Below are 24176 nucleotides of genomic sequence, written 5' to 3' on the forward strand. Positions count from 1 at the left end.
AATTATATTATAATATTATTATTACAGAATTTCTGGCTCCCGAGGACCGTGTTATATTAGGCAATAGGTGTCATTAAAATAAAATCATACATCCTTAAAGGCTGGGCTCCTTAATACAACAACATGTGTTCCTGGTACTGCCCCCCTCAGCTCAGTGTGCCTGAATTCAGTCACGCAATGGGAGGCTGCCTGGCCTCCCCACAAGCAGACCCTTCACGAGCTGCACGATAAGATCAGGAAGCAGAGCCAGATTTCAATTATCTAGCCAAAATAAGAGCCCCTCAGTCACACTCAACCACTGATTGTTTCCACTACAGCCCCGAATATAAAACAAAACATAAAGTGAAATTCCATTAAAAAGGGTGGACATCCAGCCTGCGATTTCTCAATGCCAGATCATTGTTTTATCTAGTGGGCTGTAATTCAGGGGAAAAGCAGTCAACATCAGCTCATAACGACCCAGAGGTGTCTGTGGCCGCCCCTGAAACTTGTTGTAGTACCTTTTTCAAACAACAGGTGGCAACAGAAATCATAAAAGAGTAAAAGCAGAACGGAGCACAAGAAAGTTTACAAACGAGAGGAGGCCATTTGACCCATGGAGTGATGCTGGAAGTTTCTGAAAGGCGACTGAAGAATGGAAAAGCACAGGCAGTGATAGTGCTCTTTAGAGACCAGTGTGTGTGTGGTTAGGAAGGGCTGGGTGAGGAAAGGTTGGAATTTTTTAGTCTTGTTGGCACCCAGAGTGTGTCCATGCAACAGCAGAAGAGGAAACTGGTTCCTCAAAGCCTGGGACAATCCCTGCCCCCAGACCCCCACCCCTCACCTCCTCCAAGAGTGCTGTGTTTCAGTCCAGCTCACACCTGACCCATTTGAATTACTACGTCATTAATTTGTTATTTCATAAGGTGGTTGAACATTCCTTCTCAGTGTTCATCAGTGCGATGGCAAAGCATTAAACATGAAATTTAGATCATGAAAAAATGTATTATATCTCAATATAATGTAATATGTGTTAATAAAACAAAGGTAATGCCATGTTTTAAAATGTGAATCTGCTGTGGTTTCTGTTGTACATGAAAACCCACATGTATTGTGTGGTTTGACTGTATGCAAGAGTATGTGTAAGTGACATTTAAGATACTGTTTATTGGGTTGAGTATTTTACATTGCATAAATAAAAACAATTCAATTTTTAATACTTATGATTAAAATCATTTAAAATATCAGTCATTAAAATCACCTAAAAAAATTTAAAATCTTTGTGATTTTAACACAAACTAAAACAATTAACTTTAAAATAAACGTGCTCAAATCAACAAAACAAACATGATAAAAGCAAAAATTGCACACCAACAAAAAGGTCAAATACATTGAAAATAACTGAAAATGCATTGAACAAATTAAAAAAACAATTAAAAAGGAAAAAATAAAAAACAAACAAAAAAAGTCCAATGCATTTTAAATTAAACCCAAAACGGTCAATGTATTTGACAACAAAATATAACAAAACTATATCAAAAAAACCCTGAACAATGTGAATTAAAAACAACTAAATCTTTAAAAACACTTAAGATTCGTTTTTTTTTTAATCTTTTTAAAAACAATCAGCCGTAAAATCTTTAAAAGATCTTGGACTCGGGCTCCAGCAGGGGGAACTAACCGTCCCCGGAGGTGGGTCCCATCATGGGATCCTGAGCTCCCCCAGATCTTGTATACGCCAGTTCTTGTAGGCTTCCTCCTTGCCCCTCTGATGGACCTCCAGATTGACATAGTCTCTTACAAACACCATGCCCCTCCGCGCGATGACGATCGGGTCCAGCTCCTGCTTATTGAACAAACAGATGTTCCGTCCCTCCCACAGTGCCTGCTTCACTGCGCAGACGACACGCCACCAGCACCTCAAGGTAGATGAAGAGATTCCCTTGGCCGGACCATACAAGATCTGCTGGGCGGTCGCCCGCGCAGGAACGGCGAACCTGTGGAGGAACGGAGAAAACAGGAGCCAGACCCTGTGGGCGGAGGGGCACTCACTAAAGATGTGAGCCTCCGTCTCCTTCCCCAGGCAACCCTTATAGGGGCAGGTGTCATAAGGAGCTATGCCCCTTCTGTGCATGAACACTCGGGTGGGGAGACACCGACTCACAGCCATCCAGGAGACATCTTTCTGCGTGTTCGTGAGGCAAACGTGCGTAGCGTTAGCCCAGATAAACCGGCAGGTTTCGGGAGGGAAATCTTCTATCCGGCTGGTCTCCTGGGCAGATCTCATCTGGCTACAGATGGTCTTATAATCCCAGGAGGCCAGCACGACTTTATGGAGGCCTACTTCGAGCGCAAAGGCTCGGAGCGCCCTGTAGAACGGCGGGGGATCCCACGAGTGCGGCCTGGTGTTATCCATGGCGCAGAGGCCGAATGGTCTCAGGCTGCTGGCAAAATAAAAGCGGTTCATGAAACTCACTTTCTTGCCAGCAGCCTGGATGTTCTTGACCACATAGGCCAGCCCCTGCGCCTTTATCAGCCGCACAACGTCCGGGACCCCCCTGCCTCCATCCAGGGTACCCTTCACCATCTGCACTCTTTTCAGCCTCTCCATTTTGCTCCCCCAGACAAACCGAAATATAATTCGGGTCACTAGTTTTGCGATGACCTTGTCTGGGGGGAAGATCATTCCTACGTAGAGGAGTATCGGGAAGAGGATGGCCTTTACGACCAGCACCTTACCAGTCATCGTCAAGGTCCTTGTGCTCCAGCCGTGGATCTTCCTTTGGACCTTTACTATGGCCTCCTCCCAGCTCCGGGTGCCCGTGTTGGTCCCGTCGATCGTGATCCCCAGAACCTTGATAGACGGCTTCACAGGGAACACGGTCGGCGGGCCCCGGCCGACAGGCCATGCCCTGGAGAGGTAGACCTCGCTCTTGGCCTTGTTCACAGCGGCCCCCGTCGCCCCGCAGAAGCCGTCCAGCAGTTCCTCGACCTTCAGTTGCTCTCCGCCGGAACCCGGGAGATGGAAACCTGTCACCCGGACGTCCCGGCGGATCGCCTGCATGAACGGCTCCAAGCAGAGGACGTACAGCAGGGCCGACAGGGGACAACCCTGCCGGACCCCCGACCTGACCGGAAATGGTTCGGTCAGGTGGCGGTTCACAAGGACCCTGCTGCTTAGGCCGCTGTAGATGATCTTGACCCACTTCCTCAGGCCAAGAGCGAGACCCATCCTCTCCATAACGAGCTGCAGGTATTCGTGGCCCACTCTGTCGAAGGCTTTCTCCTGGTCCAAGCTGATTAGGACCAGGGGAAGCCCTCTCTCGTTCGAGTAGGCCACGACATCCCTGAGCAGCATGGCGTTGTCAGCCGCCGATCTCCCCCGGGCACCACAGACCTGGTCGGGACCCACGACTTGAGGGAGTGGCCGCTGCAGCCGGAGCGTCAGTGCTTTGGCCAGTATCTTGTAGTCGGTGCACAGGAGGCTGACTGGCCGCCAGTTCCTCAGATCTTTCGGGTCTCCCTTCTTGTGAAGAAGGGAGAGGATACTTTTCTTCATCGAAGGGGCCAATCTGCCCTCTCTGTACATCGACCCCAGGACCTGGCCCAGATCTTCCTTAAGCACCTCCCAAAAGATCTTATAGAACTCAGCAGGGATCCCGTCGGGACCCGGTGTCCTTCCAGAGTTAAGACTCTTTATCACCTGGGAGAGTTCAGTGATGGTGATCTCTGGATCCTCCTCCTCCTCCTCGTCCCCCTCATTGCGGGACTCCAACAGGGACAGAAAGTGATGGATCAGATTTTGATCCACCACCTTCTGGTCGTACAACTCCCTGTAGAAACCCGCACCACTGTCTCAACAGCCTCTCTGCCCTCCACCTCTTGCCCCGAGGAGTCGATCATGGAGGACATTGCAGGCCGCCTCTCCTTCGTTTTCTTGAAGAAGAAGCGGCTGCATTTCTCATCGTCCTCCATGATGCGGACCCTGGAAAGGACCTTGATCTTCTCTTGCTCCTCCCGATAGAGGGCGGAGAGACTCAGTTTGACCCGGGCCACCTCCTCAGCTAGGTCGAAGCCTCTGAGCTGTAAAAGACTAAGGCGCTGGAGGCGGGCGTTTAGATGGGAATATCTCGCCCGCCTCTCGCGAGCTTTCCGTTTCCCCAGCTGAATGAAGTAGCCCTTGGTTCTTTTCTTCATCATCTCCCACCACTCTATGGGAGAATCAAAAAGGTCCTTCAGGGTCCTCCACTCCTCGAGGCGTCTGCTAAAGGTCTTAATCACACGAGGGTCATCGAGCAGAGAGGTGTTGAGCTTCCAGACCCCAGGCCCCGACTCCCGTGTGCTCGGAATGAGCACCTCTGTCGTCAGGAGCCTGTGGTCTGAAAAGAAGACCGCCTCCGAAGACATGGCGGTCCTCTCCAGTGGCTTGCTGAGGAGGACGAGATCTATCCTGGAGAAGGAGGAGCCAGAAGAACTCACCCAGGTGAACAAGGGGACCAGGTCCCGACCTGCGTCGCAGAGTTCAAAGTCCTCCACGAACGCAGCGAGGTCCCTGCTGGATCTATCGTTGCGGGGCTTACTCCGGTCTACATCCCTCAGAGCACAGTTGAAATCACCTGAAATGATAACTGGCAAGGTGCCGATCAGGAGCGAGCGTAGCTGAGGGAGAAAGAGGACTCTCTCTCTCTGGCTGGTGGGGGCATAGACATTGACCAGCCTCAATACAGCCCCCTTGTATTTAAAATCGAGGCTGGCCAGTCTGCCCGCCTCTATAACCTTAAATGTTTTTACTGCTAAGAAGGGGTTTTTCAGGAGTACGGCAATCCCGTCCGCTCGGGACACATTGGACCCCGACCAGAAGGATTCTCCTAGGGTCCAAGTGTCCCGGAGATCTTTATATTCTTTTTGGAACGGGATGCCGCACTCCTGTAAACAAATAATGTCTGCCTTCATTCCAGCCAGAGAGTTTAAAACATCGGTCCTCTTTTTCACCTCAGCAATGCTCCTCACATTTATTGAAATGATAGTTAATGCCATAATGGCTGTGAGGGCAATTACCCGCTCCGTAACAATCATGTAAAGAAACCTTTCTCTTCCCCACTCCTCTCTTCTGCCTCACCTAGCTTAGCGCTAGCACCCATCATTTCAATCATTTGCCTCACCGCTTGATCCTCTAGGAAGACTATGGGGGGGGCTCGGCTCCCGCCACCCGGTAAGGCGGGCAAAACTCCACTGGGCTCAGGGCCCGTGGTGCTGGAGGTTCTCCCTGGTTCCTTTGAGGCCGAGGCCCGACGAACAGATGGCAGGGCAGAGGCTTTATGTACAACTGGGGAGAAAACTGTGTAGACCCCGCTAGTTGTTCTTTTAACTAATGGTGGGGGAGGGGGTGGTCTCTCCCTTCCCGGCTGTCTGCCGCCGCAGGCCTCCTCCCCCAGCGCCAGTGACCTTACCATCACGTCCCTGATGTCTTTCTGGGAAAGGCCACTGGCGCCGACTCTCATCTCCTGAGGACCTGCGGCTCTCCCACTACTGCCGGGAGGGCATACCTGACCCCTCCCCTGGGAGAGTCTCAGTTGTGGGGCAGGAGGAATGTTATTTCTAGGGGGCCTCTCATCTACCAGGCTGCCCACTCGGGGCAGTGGAGAAGGCCCACTACTCTCCTCTCCGGAGTCAGAGTGGGGCGTATAGAAATTAGAGGGAGGGGACTCTGGAGCGGGGGAGGAGCCGGCAGGGGGGGGAGAATCTGCAGAATGGACCCTTTTTTTCATCATACCCCCCCTACCCATGCTCCTCTTCTCTGCCCTCCTTCTCTTCCCCGCTACCACTGTCCACTCTCCCTCTGCCTCCACTTCTGACCCAGAGTCAGAGAGGGAGCCTATGAGGCTCCTGAGGATTGTTTCCTCTCTACCCCCATCTTGGGGTATCACCTTTGGAGGAGCCTCCGCTTGATTTTCTCTCTCTCCACCACCCCCGAGGGCCCGCGCCCTATTTGCATAGGAGGAGGGACAATTCCTAAAGAGGTGCCCTCCCCCACCGCACAGGTTGCAGGCCCTCTCCTGCTTGCAGGCCCTGGTCTGATGTTCTCCGCCGCAGACCTTGCACTTGATAACAGTACAGGCTGCGGCTAAATGACCCAGGGCCCCGCAGTTCCTACATAATTTGGGCATGCCATGATAAAAGACAAGCCCCCTATTTGCTCCTAAAACCACGGTGCTTGGCAGGTGGCGTACTCCGCCGATGGCGGCCACTTCCACCTGCAGGCGCACCTGCCACCGCCGAGCACCGGTCCAGACCCCATCATCATCATTAACTCTCCTGCTTTCTGACAGGATCTCACAGTGTCTCCTCAGCCATACTTCTACATCATGTTCTGCCACTGCTTCGTTGTAAAACTGAATAGTTACAATTTTAATTTCTCTATCTGTCAGGGCGTCGACCACAAAGTCATTCAGGGGCATGCTGTCTTTTTTTTCCCTATACAGGTTCCAAAAACTCTCCAGCACTTGAGGGTTCTTAAAGCTCACCTCAAACACGTCCCTAGGTCCAGGCAGTTTTACCACACAGTTCAGCTCAGAAGGGGCAAAGCCCAGGCCCCTCTGCAGCACGGACCTGCTGAACTCCAGCCGGGTGAGGGCCGCGGTCTCGGCTCCAGCCTCACGGCTGAAGCGCACCGCATTATGGCGCCTCACACCGGCGGTTCGCTGGGCCATGCTGCGCTTTTCCTACCTGGGAGAAGGGTCGGGAGGCTCTCAATCCGGAGGTCGGGGCAAGTCCACCTGGCTGGGGAGCAGCTTCCACCTCCGGGGCTCTTGCAGGGAGCGGGCCTTACGGGGAGAAGTCCGGGCCCTGGCTGCAGGAGGCCTCCCTCAGGGACGTTGCCGATCGGCCTGGTCGGTCCCTGGAATCCGAGGCCTCTCCTGGATCCTGGCTGGTGACGTCAGCGGGGAGCAGTCCTGGTCAGGCCGGGCTCCGGGTAGATGGTCGGCCGGGCTTCTAGGTGGGACCCACTCCGTGAGGAGTCCTCCGACTCCTCTGGCTAGGTCCCCTGTCGCTCCCGGTCCGTCCCGATCTCCACTCGCCTCGGCCTCCGGACCGCTCCAAGGACCCAGGACTCTGCAGCTCTGTCAACCGGCACCTCCCCATCTCGTCTGGTCTGGCCTGATGGATCAGCTCCCTGCAAGGAAAAAAGACTGTCAAATACAGCTCAAAAAGCCCCCTGCTGGACAAAGGTTTCTCTCACTATTGGAGGGAAACCCGAGTCCAAGATGACATGTAAGATGATGCACATACACTGCATCTAAATTAACACACACACACAGAGTGGAAATAAATATTTCGATATAGCTCCATCGTGCCGATGGTACTACCTCATCAGGCTTTTTAAATTAAGGGCATAGAGGAATGACAAATACCTGCTATTCTTGAGAAGTTTCTATTTAATCTCAGCCATCATTTTGACTGGAAAGTGATCATCTGGCGCAATCTCAGTATCCCATGTGAAAAAGACTACAATAAATATACACTATTTCTAGACCCAACAGTTTATAGTTTGTTTTCTCAATGATAATGGTTTTCACATGGGTGTTAATTGAATCTCAATTTCTCTGCTGTCCAAAACACTGTGCCGTGGGGCAGATGGGACTCTGGATAAGGGCAGAAATGTAATAAAGAAAAGTCACTTGACCAATTGTTACTTCTGGGCACTTCCTTTGTCTTTACGTCAGAGGCACTTTATTCTCAAAAGCAGACATTCCAGGTATTTTAGGTAATCTGTGTGTTTCCACAGGTATGTCACAAAGCGAGTGCGAAACATTCAATTATCACTCATGCATCAAGACCCCAGAAGACTGCTTATCCAGATTGCTAAGGATGTCGACAGATTCCACTGCACAGCAATCCTCCCCCTCCAGCCATGTCATTGTGTCATGGAAGTATGTTCTTCTGTGTCCATCGTATATTCTTCATGAATTTTCAGAAGCACTGGGCACTGAATGAAAAAGTGAGGCTCATATAATAGATCTCTCAAAAAACAGATTACGATATAGACAACATCCACCAAGATTGTACCTGATACAGGCATGGCCTGTTGTTAGGCTACCTTGACTTTAGTGTGCACATTTTCATCATCGGCCACTGAAGTGTGTGTTTGCGTTATCGGCAGACCAAGCCACAGCCTTATTGTAAAAGAGAAACATTTCTAAAAAAGCAAACATCTCTCCTGCAATTTATTCTGCCGTTTCACTTTTAGTTCAACAAAATCAGGTACCTTTGTCTTCCCATGCGTGCTTCTATAATTTTCTATTTGAACTTGAGGTACTGTCTGTTGAGCTGGGTTAGGAAGAACCATTACTCAAACCTAGTGGGCCAAGGTAGACCCATGATCTACGCCTCCCTCTAAACCCTGTCCTCAGAGCAAAACAGTGCCAAAACTCATAAACGACGAAAAAAAGCAAATCCAAAGAAACCGGTGGCGAAGCAAAGAATTCAGTATTGTAACCAAAGTCAGGAACTCCAGGCGAGCGCATGAGTGAAATGGACTCAATCAATTTGAGTTTTGCTCTCGATTTAAAATTATTTGCTTTCACGTTTTTTTTGTATTGCTTTAGATATAATTATTTTTGTTTACAATTCTACACATTTTGCTTTCATTTGTTTTATTTTTGATCCCAACATCCATTTTCTCTCAACTTTATTTTTTCAAGGTTGCGAATATACTTTCTTTTGAATTCTTTACTTGGTGCTAATTGGAGCCCAAAGGTCATTGTCCCCCCCTTCAAAATCATGAGAAGTGTTTTTGTAATTGTTATTTTATCCACATACTTTTGGGGAGAAATCCGGGAAACGTAAATTATTACTTATTTTATGAGAGCTGGGAAACAATAATAGTTAACCATGACTTATTTTTGGAGAACCAGGAAACAGAAATAAGTAATCGTTCCTTTTTGTTAGCAACTTTTTAATTTTCATAGAATTGCCAATAGCTATTGTATCGATATAGCAAAAAGGTGCACTGTTGAGTCGGTTTCTTTCTTTTGTTGTTAACCTCATCAAAGTCGAAAAATCCCAGTCCACACATACAGGTTCCTGTGAATGGCAGCATCAACAGAACACTAATCTTACTTAGCAGTGGATATTATTTGAAAATACTGATCCAAACCGATGACAAATGTAATGAGTTGTGGCGTGTTTTCAGTGTGCTATCACAGGTGAGTTGCACCAACTCTTTTCCTCCAAGTTTGCAACCCCCTCTGCAGGAAAGTAGCAATTTAAACTGTCAGACAGAGCAGTGAGATGTGACACAATGACACTTTTAATGTAACTCGCTTTTTCTTCACTGATGCTGTCCATTGGTGTCCATTAGTATCTAAGTGATCCAAGGATCCTATCCAGTCTATTTCTTAATGTTCCCAAATTTTCAGCTTCAACCACATAGCTGGGGAGTTTGTTCCAGATTGTAACAACTCTCTGTGTGAAGAAGGGTCTCCTGTTTTCCATCTTGAATGCCATGAAGCCTAATTTCCATTTGTGTCCCCAGGTCCCTGTTCATTGAGTCTCAATTTCTCCACTGTCCCAACGTCACTCTTCAGAGAAAACACTGTGCCGTGGGGCAGATGGGACTCTGGATAAGGGCAGAAATGTGATAATAAAGAAAAGTCACTTGATCAATTGTTACTTCTGAGCACTTCCTTTGTCTTTACGTCAGAGGCCCTTTATTCTCAAAAGCAGACATTCCAGGTATTTTAGGTAATCTGTGTGTTTCCACAGGTATGTCACAAAGCGAGTGCGAAACATTCAATTATCACTCATGCATCAAGACCCCAGCCCCTTCTTGCTCTTCAAGTAGTTTCCTGAATAAAACTGGCACAGTTCCTCATAGCTTGCAGAAGACTGCTTTTCCAGATTGCTAAGGATGTTAACAGATTCCACTGCACAGCAATCCTCCCTCTCCAGCCATGTCACTGTGTCATGGAAGTATGTTCTTCTGTGTCAATCGTATATTCTTCATGCATTCTCAGAAGAACAACTGGGCACTGAGTGAAAAAGTGAGGCTCATATAATAGAAGATCTCTCAAAAAATAGATTAATATATAGTCAACATCCACCGAGATTGTACCTGATACAGTTCAGGCACAGCTGTGAATGATAGGAGTGAGACATCGTTTATATTTTATTTTGAATTCATTACTTGGTGCTAATTGGAGCCCATAGGTCATTGTCACCCCGTTCAAAATCACGAGAAGTGTTTTTGTAATTGTTATTTTATCCACATATATTTTGGGGAAAACCTGGAAACATACATTAGTACTTATTTTTTGAGAGCTGTGAAACAATAATAATTAACCATGACTTATTTTTGGAGGACCAGGCAACAGACATAAGTAAGCCTAATGATTACTTTTTCAGAACGTCAGGAAAAAGACATAAGTAATGGTTACATTTCTGTAGCAACCTTTTAATTTTTATAGTATTGCCAATTGCTATTGTATCGATATAGCAAAAAGGTGCGCTGTTGAGTCGGTTTCTTTCTTTTGTTGTTAACCTCATCAAAGTCGAACAATCCCAGTCCACACATACAGGTTCCTGTGAATAGCAGCATCAACAGAACACTAATCTTACTTAGCAGTGGATATTCTTTGAAAATACTGATCCAAACCGATGACAAATGTAATGACTTGTGGCGTGTTTTCAGTGTGAGTTGCACCAACTCTTTTTCTCCAAGTTTGCAAACCCCTCTGCAGGAAAGTAGCAATTTAAACTGTCAGACAGAGCAGCGAGATGTGACACAATGACAATTTTAATGTAACTCACTTTTTCTTCACTGATGCTGTCCTCCTCAGTGTGTTGTAACAGTGTTGGGAACATGTAGTACTTGGGACCGTTAATTTTCAGTCATGCTTGCCACAGTTCTAATGACTTCTGGAATGCTTGTATGTGTTCCCAGTGTCCGAATAAATCACTGCCACCTCTTTGTAACTTCAAAATAAGTTGAAGACTGAAGTTGTCATATCTCACTTACATTTTTTCATTAACCAACTGGTATTGTCACACACATTTTCCAAATTAGACTGTTTCTCTACCAGAAAAATGTGAACCTCATTCTTGAGTTCATACACCTTTGTAAGCACTTAACAACAGCCACCGTACTTCAGTGTGAAACAGTCAATGAGTGTGCTCCACTCCTAATTCTGAGCATAACGCTTCCAAAAGCCTGCTGTTCAGCGAGCTTCCTTTAAGAACATAAGAAACTTTACAAACGAGAGGAGGCCATTCAACCCATTGTTCTCGTTTGGTGTCCATTAGTATCTAAGTGATCAATGGATCCTATCTAGTGTATTTTTTAATGTTCAAATTTTCAGCTGGGGAGTTTGTTTCAGATTGTAACAACTCTCTGTGTGAAGAAGGGTCTCCTGTTTTCCGTCTTGAATGCCATGAAGCCCAATTTCCATTTGTGTCCCCAGGTCTATGTTCAAAAAACACTAAAATATTAGTGAGACATGATCTGCATCGTCTAAACCCAATGTTGACTGTCTCAAGAATACGGTTTTCATTTAGATGCTCCTCTATTTTCTGTCTAATCATTTTTTCAAACATTTTACAGGTGATGCAGGTGAGACTGATTGGTCTGTAATTTTCTGGCTCAGTTTTGTCCCCTTTCTTGTGGATTGGTTTGACATTAGCAGTTTTCCAATCATTTGGCACATCCCCTGTTCTAAGTGTCATTTGGAATAGTTGTATTAGTGGCCTATAAATTAATTCCCTAATTTATTTAAGAACTGTTGGAAATATATCATCTGGCCCAGGTGTTTGTTTTTCATTCTGCTAGTCCCTTTAGTACCTCCTCCTCATTATTCCTGATCTCTCTTAGGGTTTGACTGGACTGATTTGACTGGGTAGTGTAAGTAGATGGAATATGAACTGGTTGATGTATAGGGAGCAGAGGATTTCGAGTTTAGAGTTTGACTGGTTGTTAACCTGTGGCATGTTATCTGTTTTTCTTGTGTAAAAACCTCTGTGAAATACTCATTTAGAACATTTGCCACATCTTGTTAGTTTTCCAAGAAACTTCAATTTTTGCCCTTTATCTATTTCACTTCCTCCTTTATTGACCTCTTGCTGTTGTAGTATTGAAGAAAGCTCTTTGCATTAGTTTTAGCTCCAAGAGCTGTTTCTTTCTATTTCCCTCTTTGCTTTCCTGATCTCTTTCTTAAGATCTCTTTGCAGCTCAACATATTCTTTGTATTTTGTTTCGTCCCTATCCCTTTTGTACGCACAATACAACATTTTCTATCTATTTGTTTTGCATACTTCATTTAAACCATTTTGGCCATTGTTTTTTGGTCCAAATTTCTCCTGGCCCTCAAGTTGTATATTCTTAAAATATAACCATCACTTTCAACTGAATCTGTATTTATTGTGCCCCAGTCTAAATCTTCTAAGTGTCACCTCATACCATCAAGGTTTGCTTTTCTAAAATTATAAACCATTGTTTTTGATTTGGTCCTTGTTTTTTGATAGTATTCCTCAAAGCTAACCATATTGTGATCACAGTTTGCCATTGGTTCTCTAACTAAATCTGACTCGATTGTGGTCATTTGAAAAAATCAAATCAATGCATGCTCTCTCTCTGGTTGGTTCCCTGACAAATTGAATTTGGAAACCTACTGTTTTCTATGTCAACCATTTCTTTTTCCATTTCTGTAGTCCCAACTGGGATCAGTCTATGTTTGGGAAATTGAAATCCCTTATTATAACATTGTACAATGTAACATATTTCTGAATATCTGAATTGGGTGGTCTGTAACACACTCCTACCACAAATCCTGCAGATCTTTTATTCAAAATCTTAACACACAAAAATTCAGTTTCTTCCTATTTGAGTTCTTCTGCCTCAATGTCATTTCTGACATGAAATGCTACCCCACCACCTCTTCGATTATTCCTGTCTCTCCTAAACTGTGTGTATCCTTTCAATTTGTATTCATCTCCATAATTTTCTGTAAGCCATGTTTCTGTCACTCCAACTCCTGGCATTGAGGCACAAACATTTCAGGACAGTCATCTGTCTGCTCCCCACACTCCCACCTGTGCCAAAAACAACATTTTCAACACTTCTCAACACTTGGCCTGCAACCTGTGCGGTGGGGGAGGGCACCTTTTTAGGAATTGTCCCTCCTCCTATGCAAATAGGGCGCGGGCCCTCGGGGGTGGTGGAGAGAGAGAAAATCAAGTGGAGGCTCCTCCAAAGGTGATACCCCAAGATGGGGGTAGAGAGGAAACAATCCTCAGGAGCCTCATAGGCTCCCTCTCTGACTCTGGGTCAGAAGTGGAGGCAGAGGGAGAGTGGACAGTGGTAGCGGGGAAGAGAAGGAGGGCTGAGAAGAGGAGCATGGGTAGGGGGGGTATGATGAAAAAGAGGATTCATTCTGCAGATTCTCCCCCCCCTGCCGGCTCCTCCCCCGCTCCAGAGTCCCCTCCCTCAAATTTTTATACGCCCCACTCTGACTCCGGAGAGGAGAGTGGTGGGCCTTCTCCACTGCCCCGAGTGGGCAGCCTGGTAGAGGAGAGGCCCCCTAGAAATAACATTCCTCCTGCCCCACAACTGAGACTCTCCCAGGGGAGGGGTCAGGTATGCCCTCCCGGCAGTAGTGGGAGAGCCGCAGGTCCTCAGGAGACGAGAGTCGGCGCCAGTGTCCTTTCCCAGAAAGACATCAGGGACGTGATGGCAAGGTCACTGGCGCTGGGGGAGGAGGCCTGCGGCGGCAGACAGCCGGGAAGGGAGAGACCACCCCCTCCCCCACCATTAGTTAAAAGAACAACTAGCGGGGTCTACACAGTTTTCTCCCCAGTTGTACATAAAGCCTCTGCCCTGCCATCTGTTCGTCGGGCCTCGGCCGCAAAGGAACCAGGGAGAACCTCCAGCACCACGGGCCCTGAGCCCAGTGGAGTTTTGCCCGCCTTACCGGGTGGCGGGAGCCGAGCCCCCCCCATAGTCTTCCTAGAGGATCAAGCGGTGAGGCAAATGATTGAAATGATGGGTGCTAGCGCTAAGCTAGGTGAGGGAGAAGAGAGGAGTGGGGAAGAGAAAGGTTTCTTTACATGATTGTTACGGAGCGGGTAATTGCCCTCACAGCCATTATGGCATTAACCATTATTTCAATTAATGTGAGGAGCATTGCTGAGGTGAAAAAGAGGACCGATGTTTTAAACTCTCTGGCTGGAATGAAGGCGGATATTATCTGTTTGCAGGAGTGCGGCATCCCATTCCAAAAAGAATACAAAGATCTCCGGGACACTTGGACCCTAGGAGAATCCTTCTGGTCGGGGTCCAATGTGTCCCGAGCGGACGGGATTGCCGTACTCCTGAAAAACCCCTTCTTAACAGTTAAAACATTTAAGGTCATAGAGGCGGGCAGACTGGCCAGCCTCGATTTTAAATACAAGGGGGCTGTATTGAGGCTGGTCAATGTCTATGCCCCCACCAGCCAGAGAGAGAGAGTCCTCTTTCTCCCTCAGCTACGCCCGCTCCTGATCGGCACCTTGCCAGTTATCATTTCAGGTGATTTCAACTGTGCTCTGAGGGATGTAGACCGGAGTAAGCCCCGTAACGATAGATCCAGCAGGGACCTCGCTGCGTTCGTGGAGGACTTTGAACTCTGCGACGCAGGTCGGGACCTGGTCCCCTTGTTCACCTGGGTGAGTTCTTCTGGCTCCTCCTTCTCCAGGATAGATCTCGTCCTCCTCAGCAAGCCACTGGAGAGGACCGCCATGTCTTCGGAGGCGGTCTTCTTTTCAGACCACAGGCTCCTGACGACAGAGGTGCTCATTCCGAGCACACGGGAGTCGGGGCCTGGGGTCTGGAAGCTCAACACCTCTCTGCTCGATGACCCTCGTGTGATTAAGACCTTTAGCAGACGCCTCGAGGAGTGGAGGACCCTGAAGGACCTTTTTGATTCTCCCATAGAGTGGTGGGAGATGATGAAGAAAAGAACCAAGGGCTACTTCATTCAGCTGGGGAAACGGAAAGCTCGCGAGAGGCGGGCGAGATATTCCCATCTAAACGCCCGCCTCCAGCGCCTTAGTCTTTTACAGCTCAGAGGCTTCGACCTAGCTGAGGAGGTGGCCCGGGTCAAACTGAGTCTCTCCGCCCTCTATCGGGAGGAGCAAGAAAAGATCAAGGTCCTTTCCAGGGTCCGCATCATGGAGGACGATGAGAAATGCAGCCGCTTCTTCTTCAAGAAAACGAAGGAGAGGCGGCCTGCAATGTCCTCCATGATCGACTCCTCGGGGCAAGAGGTGGAGGGCAGAGAGGCTGTTGAGACAGTGGTGCGGGATTTCTACAGGGAGTTGTACGACCAGAAGGTGGTGGATCAAAATCTGATCCATCACTTTCTGTCCCTGTTGGAGTCCCGCAATGAGGGGGACGAGGAGGAGGAGGAGGATCCAGAGATCACCACCACTGAACTCTCCCAGGTGATAAAGAGTCTTAACTCTGGAAGGACACCGGGTCCCGATGGGATCCCTGCTGAGTTCTATAAGATCTTTTGGGAGGTGCTTAAGGAAGATCTGGGCCAGGTCCTGGGGTCGATGTACAGAGAGGGCAGATTGGCCCCTTCGATGAAGAAAAGTATCCTCTCCCTTCTTCACAAGAAGGGAGACCCAAAAGATCTGAGGAACTGGCGGCCAGTCAGCCTCCTGTGCACCGACTACAAGATACTGGCCAAAGCACTGACGCTCCGGCTGCAGCGGCCACTCCCTCAAGTCGTGGGTCCCGACCAGGTCTGTGGTGCCCGGGGGAGATCGGCGGCCGACAACGCCATGCTGCTCAGGGATGTCGTGGCCTACTCGAACGAGAGAGGGCTTCCCCTGGTCCTAATCAGCTTGGACCAGGAGAAAGCCTTCGACAGAGTGGGCCACGAATACCTGCAGCTCGTTATGGAGAGGATGGGTCTCGCTCTTGGCCTGAGGAAGTGGGTTAAGATCATCTACAGCGGCCTAAGCAGCAGGGTCCTTGTGAACCGCCACCTGACCGAACCATTTCCGGTCAGGTCGGGGGTCCGGCAGGGTTGTCCCCTGTCGGCCCTGCTGTACGTCCTCTGCTTGGAGCCGTTCATGCAGGCGATCCGCCGGGACGTCCGGGTGACAGGTTTCCATCTCCCGGGTTCCGGCGGAGAGCAACTGAAGGCCCTGGCCTATATGGACGACGTGGCCGTGGTCTGCACGGACGCTCCGTCCGTGGCCAGGGTCGAGGAACTGCTGGACGGCTTCTGCAGGGCGACGGGGGCCGCTGTGAACAAGGCCAAGAGCGAGGTCTACCTCTCCAGGGCATGGCCTGTCGGCCGGGGCCCGCCGACCGTGTTCCCTGTGAAGCCGTTTGTCAAGGTTCTGGGGATCACGATCGACGGGACCAACACGGGCGCCCGGAGCTGGGAGGAGGCCATAGCAAAGGTCCAAAAGAAGATCCACGGCTGGAGCACAAGGACCTTGACGATGGCTGGTAAGGTGCTGGTCGTAAAGGCCATCCTCTTCCCGATACTCCTCTACGTAGGAATGATCTTCCCCCCAGACAAGGTTATCGCAATACTAGTGACCCGAATTATATTTCGGTTTGTCTGGGGGAGCAAAATGGAGAGGCTGAAAAGAGTGCAGATGGTGAAGGGTACCCTGGATGGAGGCAGGGGGGTCCCGGACGTTGTGCGGCTGATAAAGGCGCAGGGGCTGGCCTATGTGGTCAAGAACATCCAGGCTGCTGGCAAGAAAGTGAGTTTTATGAACCGCTTTTATTTTGCCAGCAGCCTGAGACCATTCGGCCTCTGCGCCATGGATAACACCAGGCCGCACTCGTGGGATCCCCCGCCGTTCTACAGGGCGCTCCGAGCCTTTGCGCTCGAAGTAGGCCTCCATAAAGTCGTGCTGGCCTCCTGGGATTATAAGACCATCTGTAGTCAGATGAGATCTGCCCAGGAGACCAGCCGGATAGAAGATTTCCCTCCCGAAACCTGCCGGTTTATCTGGGCTAACGCTACGCACGTTTGCCTCACGAATACGCAGAAAGATGTCTCCTGGATGGCTGTGAGTCGGTGTCTCCCCACCCGAGTGTTCATGCACAGAAGGGGCATAGCTCCTTATGACACCTGCCCCTATAAGGGTTGCTTGGGGAAGGAGACGGAGGCTCACATCTTTAGTGAGTGCCCCTCCGCCCACAGGGTCTGGCTCCTGTTTTCTCCGTTCCTCCACAGGTTCGCCGTTCCTGCGCGGGCGACCGCCCAGCAGATCCTATACGGTCCGGCAAGGGGAATTTCAACATCAACCCTGAGGTGCTGGTGGCGTGTCGTCTGCGCAGTGAAGCAGGCACTGTGGGAGGGACGGAACATCTGTTTGTTTAATAAGCAGGAGCTGGACCCGATCGTCATCGCGCGGAGGGGCATGGTGTTTGTAAAAGACTACGTCAATCTGGAGGTCCATCAGAGGGGCAAGGAGGAAGCCTTTAAGAACTGGCGCATACAAGATCTGGGGGAGCTCAGGATCCCATGATGGGACCCACCTCCGGGGACGGTTAGTTCCCCCTGCTGGAGCCCGAGTCCAAGATCTTTTAAAGATCTTTTAAAGATTTTATGAATGATTGTTTTTAAAAGAAGATTTTAAATAATGAATCTTAATTGTTTTTAAAGATTTATTTGTTTTTAAATCACATTGTTTAGGGTTTTTTTAGGTATAGTTTTGTTATATTGTGTTGTCAGATACATTGACCGTTTTGGGTTTAATTTAAAATGCATTGGACTTTTTTTGTTTGTTTTTTATTTTTTCCTTTTTAATTGTTTTTTTAATTTGTTCAATGCATTTTCAGTTATTTTCAATGTATCTGACTCTTTTGTTGGTGTGCAATTTTTTGCTTTTATCACGTTTTGTTTATTTGATTTGAGCACGTTTATTTTAAAGTTAATTGTTTTAGTTTGGTTAAAAATCACAAGATTTTAAAAATTTTAAGTGATTTTAAGAACTGATATTTTAAACGATTTTAATCATAAGTATTAAAATTGGAATTGTTTTTATTTATGTAAAATGTGAAATACTCAACCTAATAAACAGTATTCACTTGGCCTTCTTTTTGTTGTTGGCCTCAAAGTGGCAACCCTCACCAGTTTCCTCCTCAGTTTGGAGGGATGGCCTGACCTAGGCAGTGTCTGGATGGTGCAATGCACCTTCCATTTCTTGATTATTGAGTAGATGTCAGAGACTGACATTTCTTTTCCCATTCTTCTGACCTGTGTTTTTCAATGATTTTACCCAGGACTTGCTTTGAAAGCTTCTTGGTCTTCATGGTTGAGCCTTTGATTCACTACCTGACTAAGGAACCTCAGAGCCACAGGTTTTTATTACAAGCAGCTGCAAGGAAGAGGTTCAAAAGGCAATCTCAAGAAAAGTCTTAGAGAAGTTACAATCTACAGGCATTTTTGTGCAGACCAGACAGGAGAGTCAAACCGGGGAGTATTAAGGCATACGTAAAGGTTTAATAGAAGGGGGGTTTGTACAATGTATCAAGCCCAAATTGCTGGGGAAAACTGGTTCTTATCAGACCCTGTTCTTCTAGGTATCAGGGTTGAACTATAGCACAGTACTGAAGCAGAGTGAGACAGTGACCTTGTTCACACAGGGAAAGAAATGCAATCTTCACTCTGAAATCACAAGAACCACTTTTACTGCACAGAAGCCATTCAACTCATTGTGTGCAGCTGTGCACAGCACAGAACACACTCACAATCATATTTAAATTTAATAATTCCTTCTACAACCTGCCATGTACTGACTAGGTTTGGGTATATTGGCCTTAGTATTTGCGAAACAGGAAGCTCGGAACAGCTGTGAGACATGGTGCGGCCATCATGCACCACAGTGCCTTTCTGCTTCTCATTGCAGCTGACCCTCCGATTATTTAATTGAGCCATTAGGTGAATTAGCCAGGTGCTCTATGCTGGGCTGACGGGCTGCTGTGGAAGTGCCAGAGCTGGGCAGTGAGACAGGTCCTACCCTGGCCTGGCTGCTCTCAGCCCTAGGAAATTCCCAGCATGCTCCCTGCCAGTGTGTCTCTAGGACGCAGACAGAGAAAGACATTAAGAGCAGGGAGCAGGCCATCTGCAAATTCCCCCTAAGAGAGTCCCATCCCCGTGTGTCAGTGAGGATGTGTCTCAGCCTTCAAGCAGTGACAGAGTGTGGGACTGCTCAGGGAACTTTTCCTTTAGGGTGTGGATTATGTATTTATCTTTTGAAAACTCTGGCCCGATAGGGGCTCTATATGGAGAGCTTGACAACGAACAGTGCCCTCTAGACTCTCACGTGGCATTCGACACCCACAGTAAAGAGAGGGTGCGGTCCTTCTATGTTTTCTCCTTTCAACCTTAGAGTCGGTCAACAACAGTTTTCTATCTATTGTGTCGTGCTTCAGGGTCTGGAAAGTGCCACACCCCCTTCTCCCCATGCCACAAGGCTAGAATTGTCCAATATTGGTTCCACGAACATAACAGTGAATTCCACTTAGTGCAGTGGCCTGTCCAGTCACCAGATCTCAGTCCAATTGAGCATCTGTGGGATGAGATAGGAAGAGCTATTCGGAGCACAGATCCTGAAGAGTCCAAATAGTCAAGAGAGAGATGCATGGTCAATCAAAAGGAATTTAATACGAGCACACACTCACAGAATAAGTGTTCCAAGAGGCAATCTCAAGAATGGTCTGAGAGAAGTTGCAAAGTACATTAACTTTAATGCACACCAGACAGGAGAGAAAGACAACAGGGCCCACATGTCATGTGATGCTGGTAAAAACTGTCTCTTATCAGACCCTGTTCTTCTAGGTAGCAGGTATGAACTGTAGGGACAGAGAGACAGGGGGACACTGTCAGTCAGAGGGACAAATGGACAGAGGGGCAGATGGACAGAGACAGATGGACACTGCCACCTCAAGAGTCAAACACCCTGACACAGCACAGCTTTGATCTCTTTAATTTGTCATAAAAATACATGTTCTAGTTAAAATACAATATTAAAGATCAAGTTATATATTAAGATATATTATGTCATTATAGTTAATAATGTACAGCAGAAGAACAGATATAATAGAATACATATGGTGATTCACTATAATATATGTATATCTGTATGCCTCTATATAAACAATCCTACAGCACTTCAATAGAAAGTACAGAGCAGTAATAATTTTGTAATTTCCATTACATAAGGACAGGTAGTGTTGTGAGAGCAGTACCAGTGAGCCTGAAACATGTCCCCTGAGTCACTGGGTGAGAGTGAAGGTTTCTGTGGCAGGCTCAATGCAAGCAAGAGAGCAGAGAGGTGCAGTTCTCCAGCTGCTCCAGCCCCTCCACTGCCTGCAGCAGCTCCTCCACCTGCTCCTCCGGCAGCACAGCACCCGCGTTGGCACGGAACTTCCTGCGCAGGGCGTCGGCACACAGCGGGTGGCGCCAGTGCCCATAGAAAGTGTCGCACCGCCCCTGCAGCACGGTGCCGTCCACCAAAGTGACATGGACCTCTGCATACATGCGGTCGAAGTTGGCAGGATTGTCGGGAGCGTGCTCCACTCGCACCAGGGACAGCAGGGTGTGCAGCTCGGGTCGCCGCCGGGCGGCGGGGGAGAAGGAGCTCGACGTGACCTCCCCGTCCAGCAGGGCGGAGCAGGCGCTGAACTGGAAGGAGTGGCGTGCCTGGTGCTCGGACGTGGGGAAGGGCCGGTTGATGTACTTGGAAGGTGGCACACTGAGCAGGATTTCCTTCACGACACGGGGCGAGAGACTGCCACCCTGGGGGCCGACCAGCAGCTCACGCACTGAGCCAGCCGCCTCCGCCACCCAGTGCATGCCCAGGTGTGCAGGGAAGCTTTTGAAGGCCACGTCTTGATTTTCCAGGAGGAAGCACAGGTCCCTGTCCTCAGGAGGGTGCATTGGCTGTGGGACATAGTCCTCATAAAAGGCGCTGAAGCCGGCGACCCCAGACAGAGCGTCCAGCACTAGGGCGTTGGCCTCCAGCCCACGAGACGCCAGCAACGCCGCCTCCAGACCCAGCCTGGCTGCATTGCCCAGATGCAGCGGCTTGGTCTGCGTGGCTGCGTTGGCCATGGGGGCACCTGCCAAGGAGGCTGCGATCGCCAGGGCGTGGCAGCACTGTGTGCGTTCCAGAGACAGTAGCCGCGCACAGGCTGCCGCACTGCCCAGGGTGCCCACCACGCTGGGGGGGTGGAACCTGCAGGGGAAGCAGAAGCAGAGAAGAGTCAGAGAGAGGGACACTCTGCTCAAAGAACAACCAGTTTTACAAACTGTTTACACGGTCAAACAGAGCCTGGCTCACTGCGCACTGCTTTGCACACCATCTCCACCATCTCCAGCTCATTCTACACTTCCAGTCCCTGCCTCCTTCTCTCCTCTCTCCTCTCTCTCTCTCTCTCTCTCCGGGGGTCTCACCTCTTGGGAATGTTCTGTGCCTCATTGGAGAACCTCATCAGCCGGCCCTGGACCTCAATGCCCACATTGAAAGCCAACAGGAAGTCCAGCCCACTGGGTTTGCTGTAGCTGGGCAACATGTCACTGACAGCCAACAGGGCAGGAAGTACCGCCCCCGAGGGGTGGGTTGCTGGGTGCCAGGTGTCATCAAAGTCCATAGAGTGGGCCTGGGTGGGGAGAGAGATGGGAGAGAGAATGTTATAAGGGCATAAGAGACTGGCTTCACAAACAACACAAGGAAACTGCATGCTTCTCTCCTAGTGCCTTCATGCATTAAGTGTGATAGGGTGAGTGTAGTGGGGTGTGAGTGAGTGTGGTGGGGTGAGGGTGAGTGTATTAGAGTGTGGGGTGTGTGGAGTGTGCTGTGTCCAAGCGGCATCTCCTTACCGCCACGCCATTCACGAAGGCTGCCAGTGTCGGGGAGAGCCGGGTCTGACTGCAGCCGTATACAGCACTGATGTCATCAAGGGCATACATGTGCTGCAAAGACAGTGGTGGTTAGTGTCCAGGCTGGGCACTCTAACCACACCCAGCTTACCCATCGCCAGCCTCCACAGTCTGGACACAGATTGACGGGACTGTTAGTACGGGTCTGACTGAGGGACAGGTGGAAGTGCAGTGCAGTACAGTAAGGTACAGTGTGGCTCACCTGGCAGTGCTGCAGGGCCAGTTGGAACACCTGTGTGGTGCTGCCCAGGAGTCCCACCCCCAGGCTGTCGAGCACCATCCTCTTACTGCGCTGCAGCAGGATGGGGGACAGCTGCTGGGGCACCACGCCCTGGATAAAGCTCCCGAAACTGCCCGTCACTGTGTCCTCTGACACTGACTTCTCCACCACTTCAGGACACACACACACACACACACACAGAAAAAGGGGATTCTGATCAATTTACAAAATTGGTAAAAAAACAAAAACAGCTGAATGTATTAAGAACTGATGCAGTGGAGAGACAGAGAGCTGAGCGTTTTCTTTACCTTCCAGTGCAGATCTGTGCAGTCTGCGCACGGTGAAGACCTTCTTGGCCGATCTCTGAAAACAGGAGGAGACGCTCAGATGCTTAGAACAACTCACCTTTGGCATTCAACAGACACATGATCTTATCTGCTGCACATACAAGTGTACACCGCCCAATTAGAACAGGTCAAACGTCTCAGAAGATCTTTTGGAGATGAAACTTTAACTAGCTCTTTATCTTCTTTTGCTTATCCTGTGCTGCCTTTATTTCATATTCTGTCCCTAACAAAGCATTCTGGAACTCATTCAGTCTCTCTTTGTCAGTTAAGTCAGACAACCACATCTGTAACACAGGGGATGTACAGCATGAAAGAAATGTAAATAAATATGTATCATTCTCATTATAACAAAGGAAACAGTCAGTTTCTTCTAATACAGCTTGTGTTAAGCTTGTGATCAAGAACAAATAATGCTAAAACAACAACAAAACTTAAACAAACTTCACTGTTGTAGTATATTTATACATATATTGTTAATATTATTATTATTATTTATTTCTTAGCAGAGGCCCTTGTCTTCTGATGTTTCCAAATAGTTAAATCTGTAGTATGTATACTCGTAATTGACATCACATTTGTTTTATATGAAATATCCCTCAGTTCTCAGACAGTTCTAACCAAGCTCTTGAACTATTGCAGTCAAGGCATGTGTCTGTCTGTGCTTACCTGCAGTGTGGAGAGCATGCTGTGAGTGAGCAGTGTCTCTATGATCGTCTCTCTCAGGTGAGATCCTGAACTCCTAATACTCTCCCCAGACCTCCTGCAGGTCTTATACACCTCACTTGCAGATGAGCTGGGCAGGAACTTCACCAAAACACCCCTTTTCCCTCGAGGTCATATGCAAATCAATGTATTTTTCTAGTGGGAATTTCTCAAAATCTCAGAAATGAGTTTCGTAATCGAGTGGAGGATGATGTCATTCCATTGTCAGGTGGATTGGGGACTCATTGCATGGGACGATGGTCAGGGAAGTTTTCAGACTCCTCCTGCCACCCCACCCCCTGCTGTCCCAAGGACACACATGCTATAAAAAATACACTGCCAATACACTCACAGTGCAGTACATCAGGACTCCTGCCAGGTAAATACCACACTTGCTTCAATATCTTAACATGTTTTTCATGAAGCATGCATGATAATATTATAATAATAATATATTGATTTGTGAACTATTTTTGTATGTATTATATTGCATTTTGTGAAGTGACGTTTGATTTTCTTTCGATATTGTCTTATTATGGTATTTAATAATTCATTTTCTGCTGTACAGTGTGCTAACTGAGGAGGTTGTGCAATGGTAAAGCCAATAAAGCCAACTAGAGTTAAAAATATGAATGAAACCAATACAAATAGACAGTATGTATATAATAAATAGTATGCTTAAGTTATTAAGTCTGTACCATTGCCCAAGGCAACACACATTTGATCAAACTATAATGCAAGACACTATATTTATATAACATAGCAAGGTGTGACATCACTACAGAAAATACTTACATAGCCTATAACTAAAGTAATATTCTTAAGAAAATAGAAAATTGTATAACGAAATGTATGAGTTACCAATTGGGACTTGTTGTAGCAACATTTTTAAAACAATAATTCAGTCTCTTATTCCCCATTTCTGTGGACACGCAGGTTGTTTATTAACTTTAAAGGGAAACTTACCATGCTCTAGGT

At 48.1% G+C, this 24176-nt stretch overlaps 1 protein-coding gene across 1 annotated transcript; it reads right to left on the reverse strand.

Moving 5' to 3' along the window:
* Positions 1–20140: 20140 nt before the first annotated feature.
* LOC136711786 (cis-aconitate decarboxylase-like) lies at positions 20141–23288 on the reverse strand. The gene is made up of 6 exons (XM_066688255.1): positions 23163–23288; positions 22458–22512; positions 22132–22319; positions 21870–21962; positions 21444–21649; positions 20141–21225 (listed from the first exon to the last, which is right to left on the reverse strand). Exons 1-6 carry the CDS (start codon positions 23178–23180, stop codon positions 20298–20300), a joined length of 1488 nt encoding a protein of 495 aa, XP_066544352.1. The 5' UTR covers positions 23181–23288; the 3' UTR covers positions 20141–20297.
* Between the last annotated feature and the right edge of the window lie 888 nt (positions 23289–24176).

The sequence above is a fragment of the Amia ocellicauda genome, chromosome 16 (genome assembly GCF_036373705.1).
Source record: "Amia ocellicauda isolate fAmiCal2 chromosome 16, fAmiCal2.hap1, whole genome shotgun sequence".
In the NCBI taxonomy this organism is placed as follows: domain Eukaryota; kingdom Metazoa; phylum Chordata; class Actinopteri; order Amiiformes; family Amiidae; genus Amia; species Amia ocellicauda.

Excerpts from the sequence above, each read along its gene's own strand:
- LOC136711786 (XM_066688255.1), bottom strand. Across the intron at positions 22,320-22,457 it reads GCACAGATCTGCACTGGAAG|TGGTGGAGAAGTCAGTGTCA; the intron begins GTAAAGAAAACG and ends TGTGTCCTGAAG. Across the intron at positions 21,226-21,443 it reads GCACAGAACATTCCCAAGAG|GTTCCACCCCCCCAGCGTGG; the intron begins GTGAGACCCCCG and ends CTTCCCCTGCAG.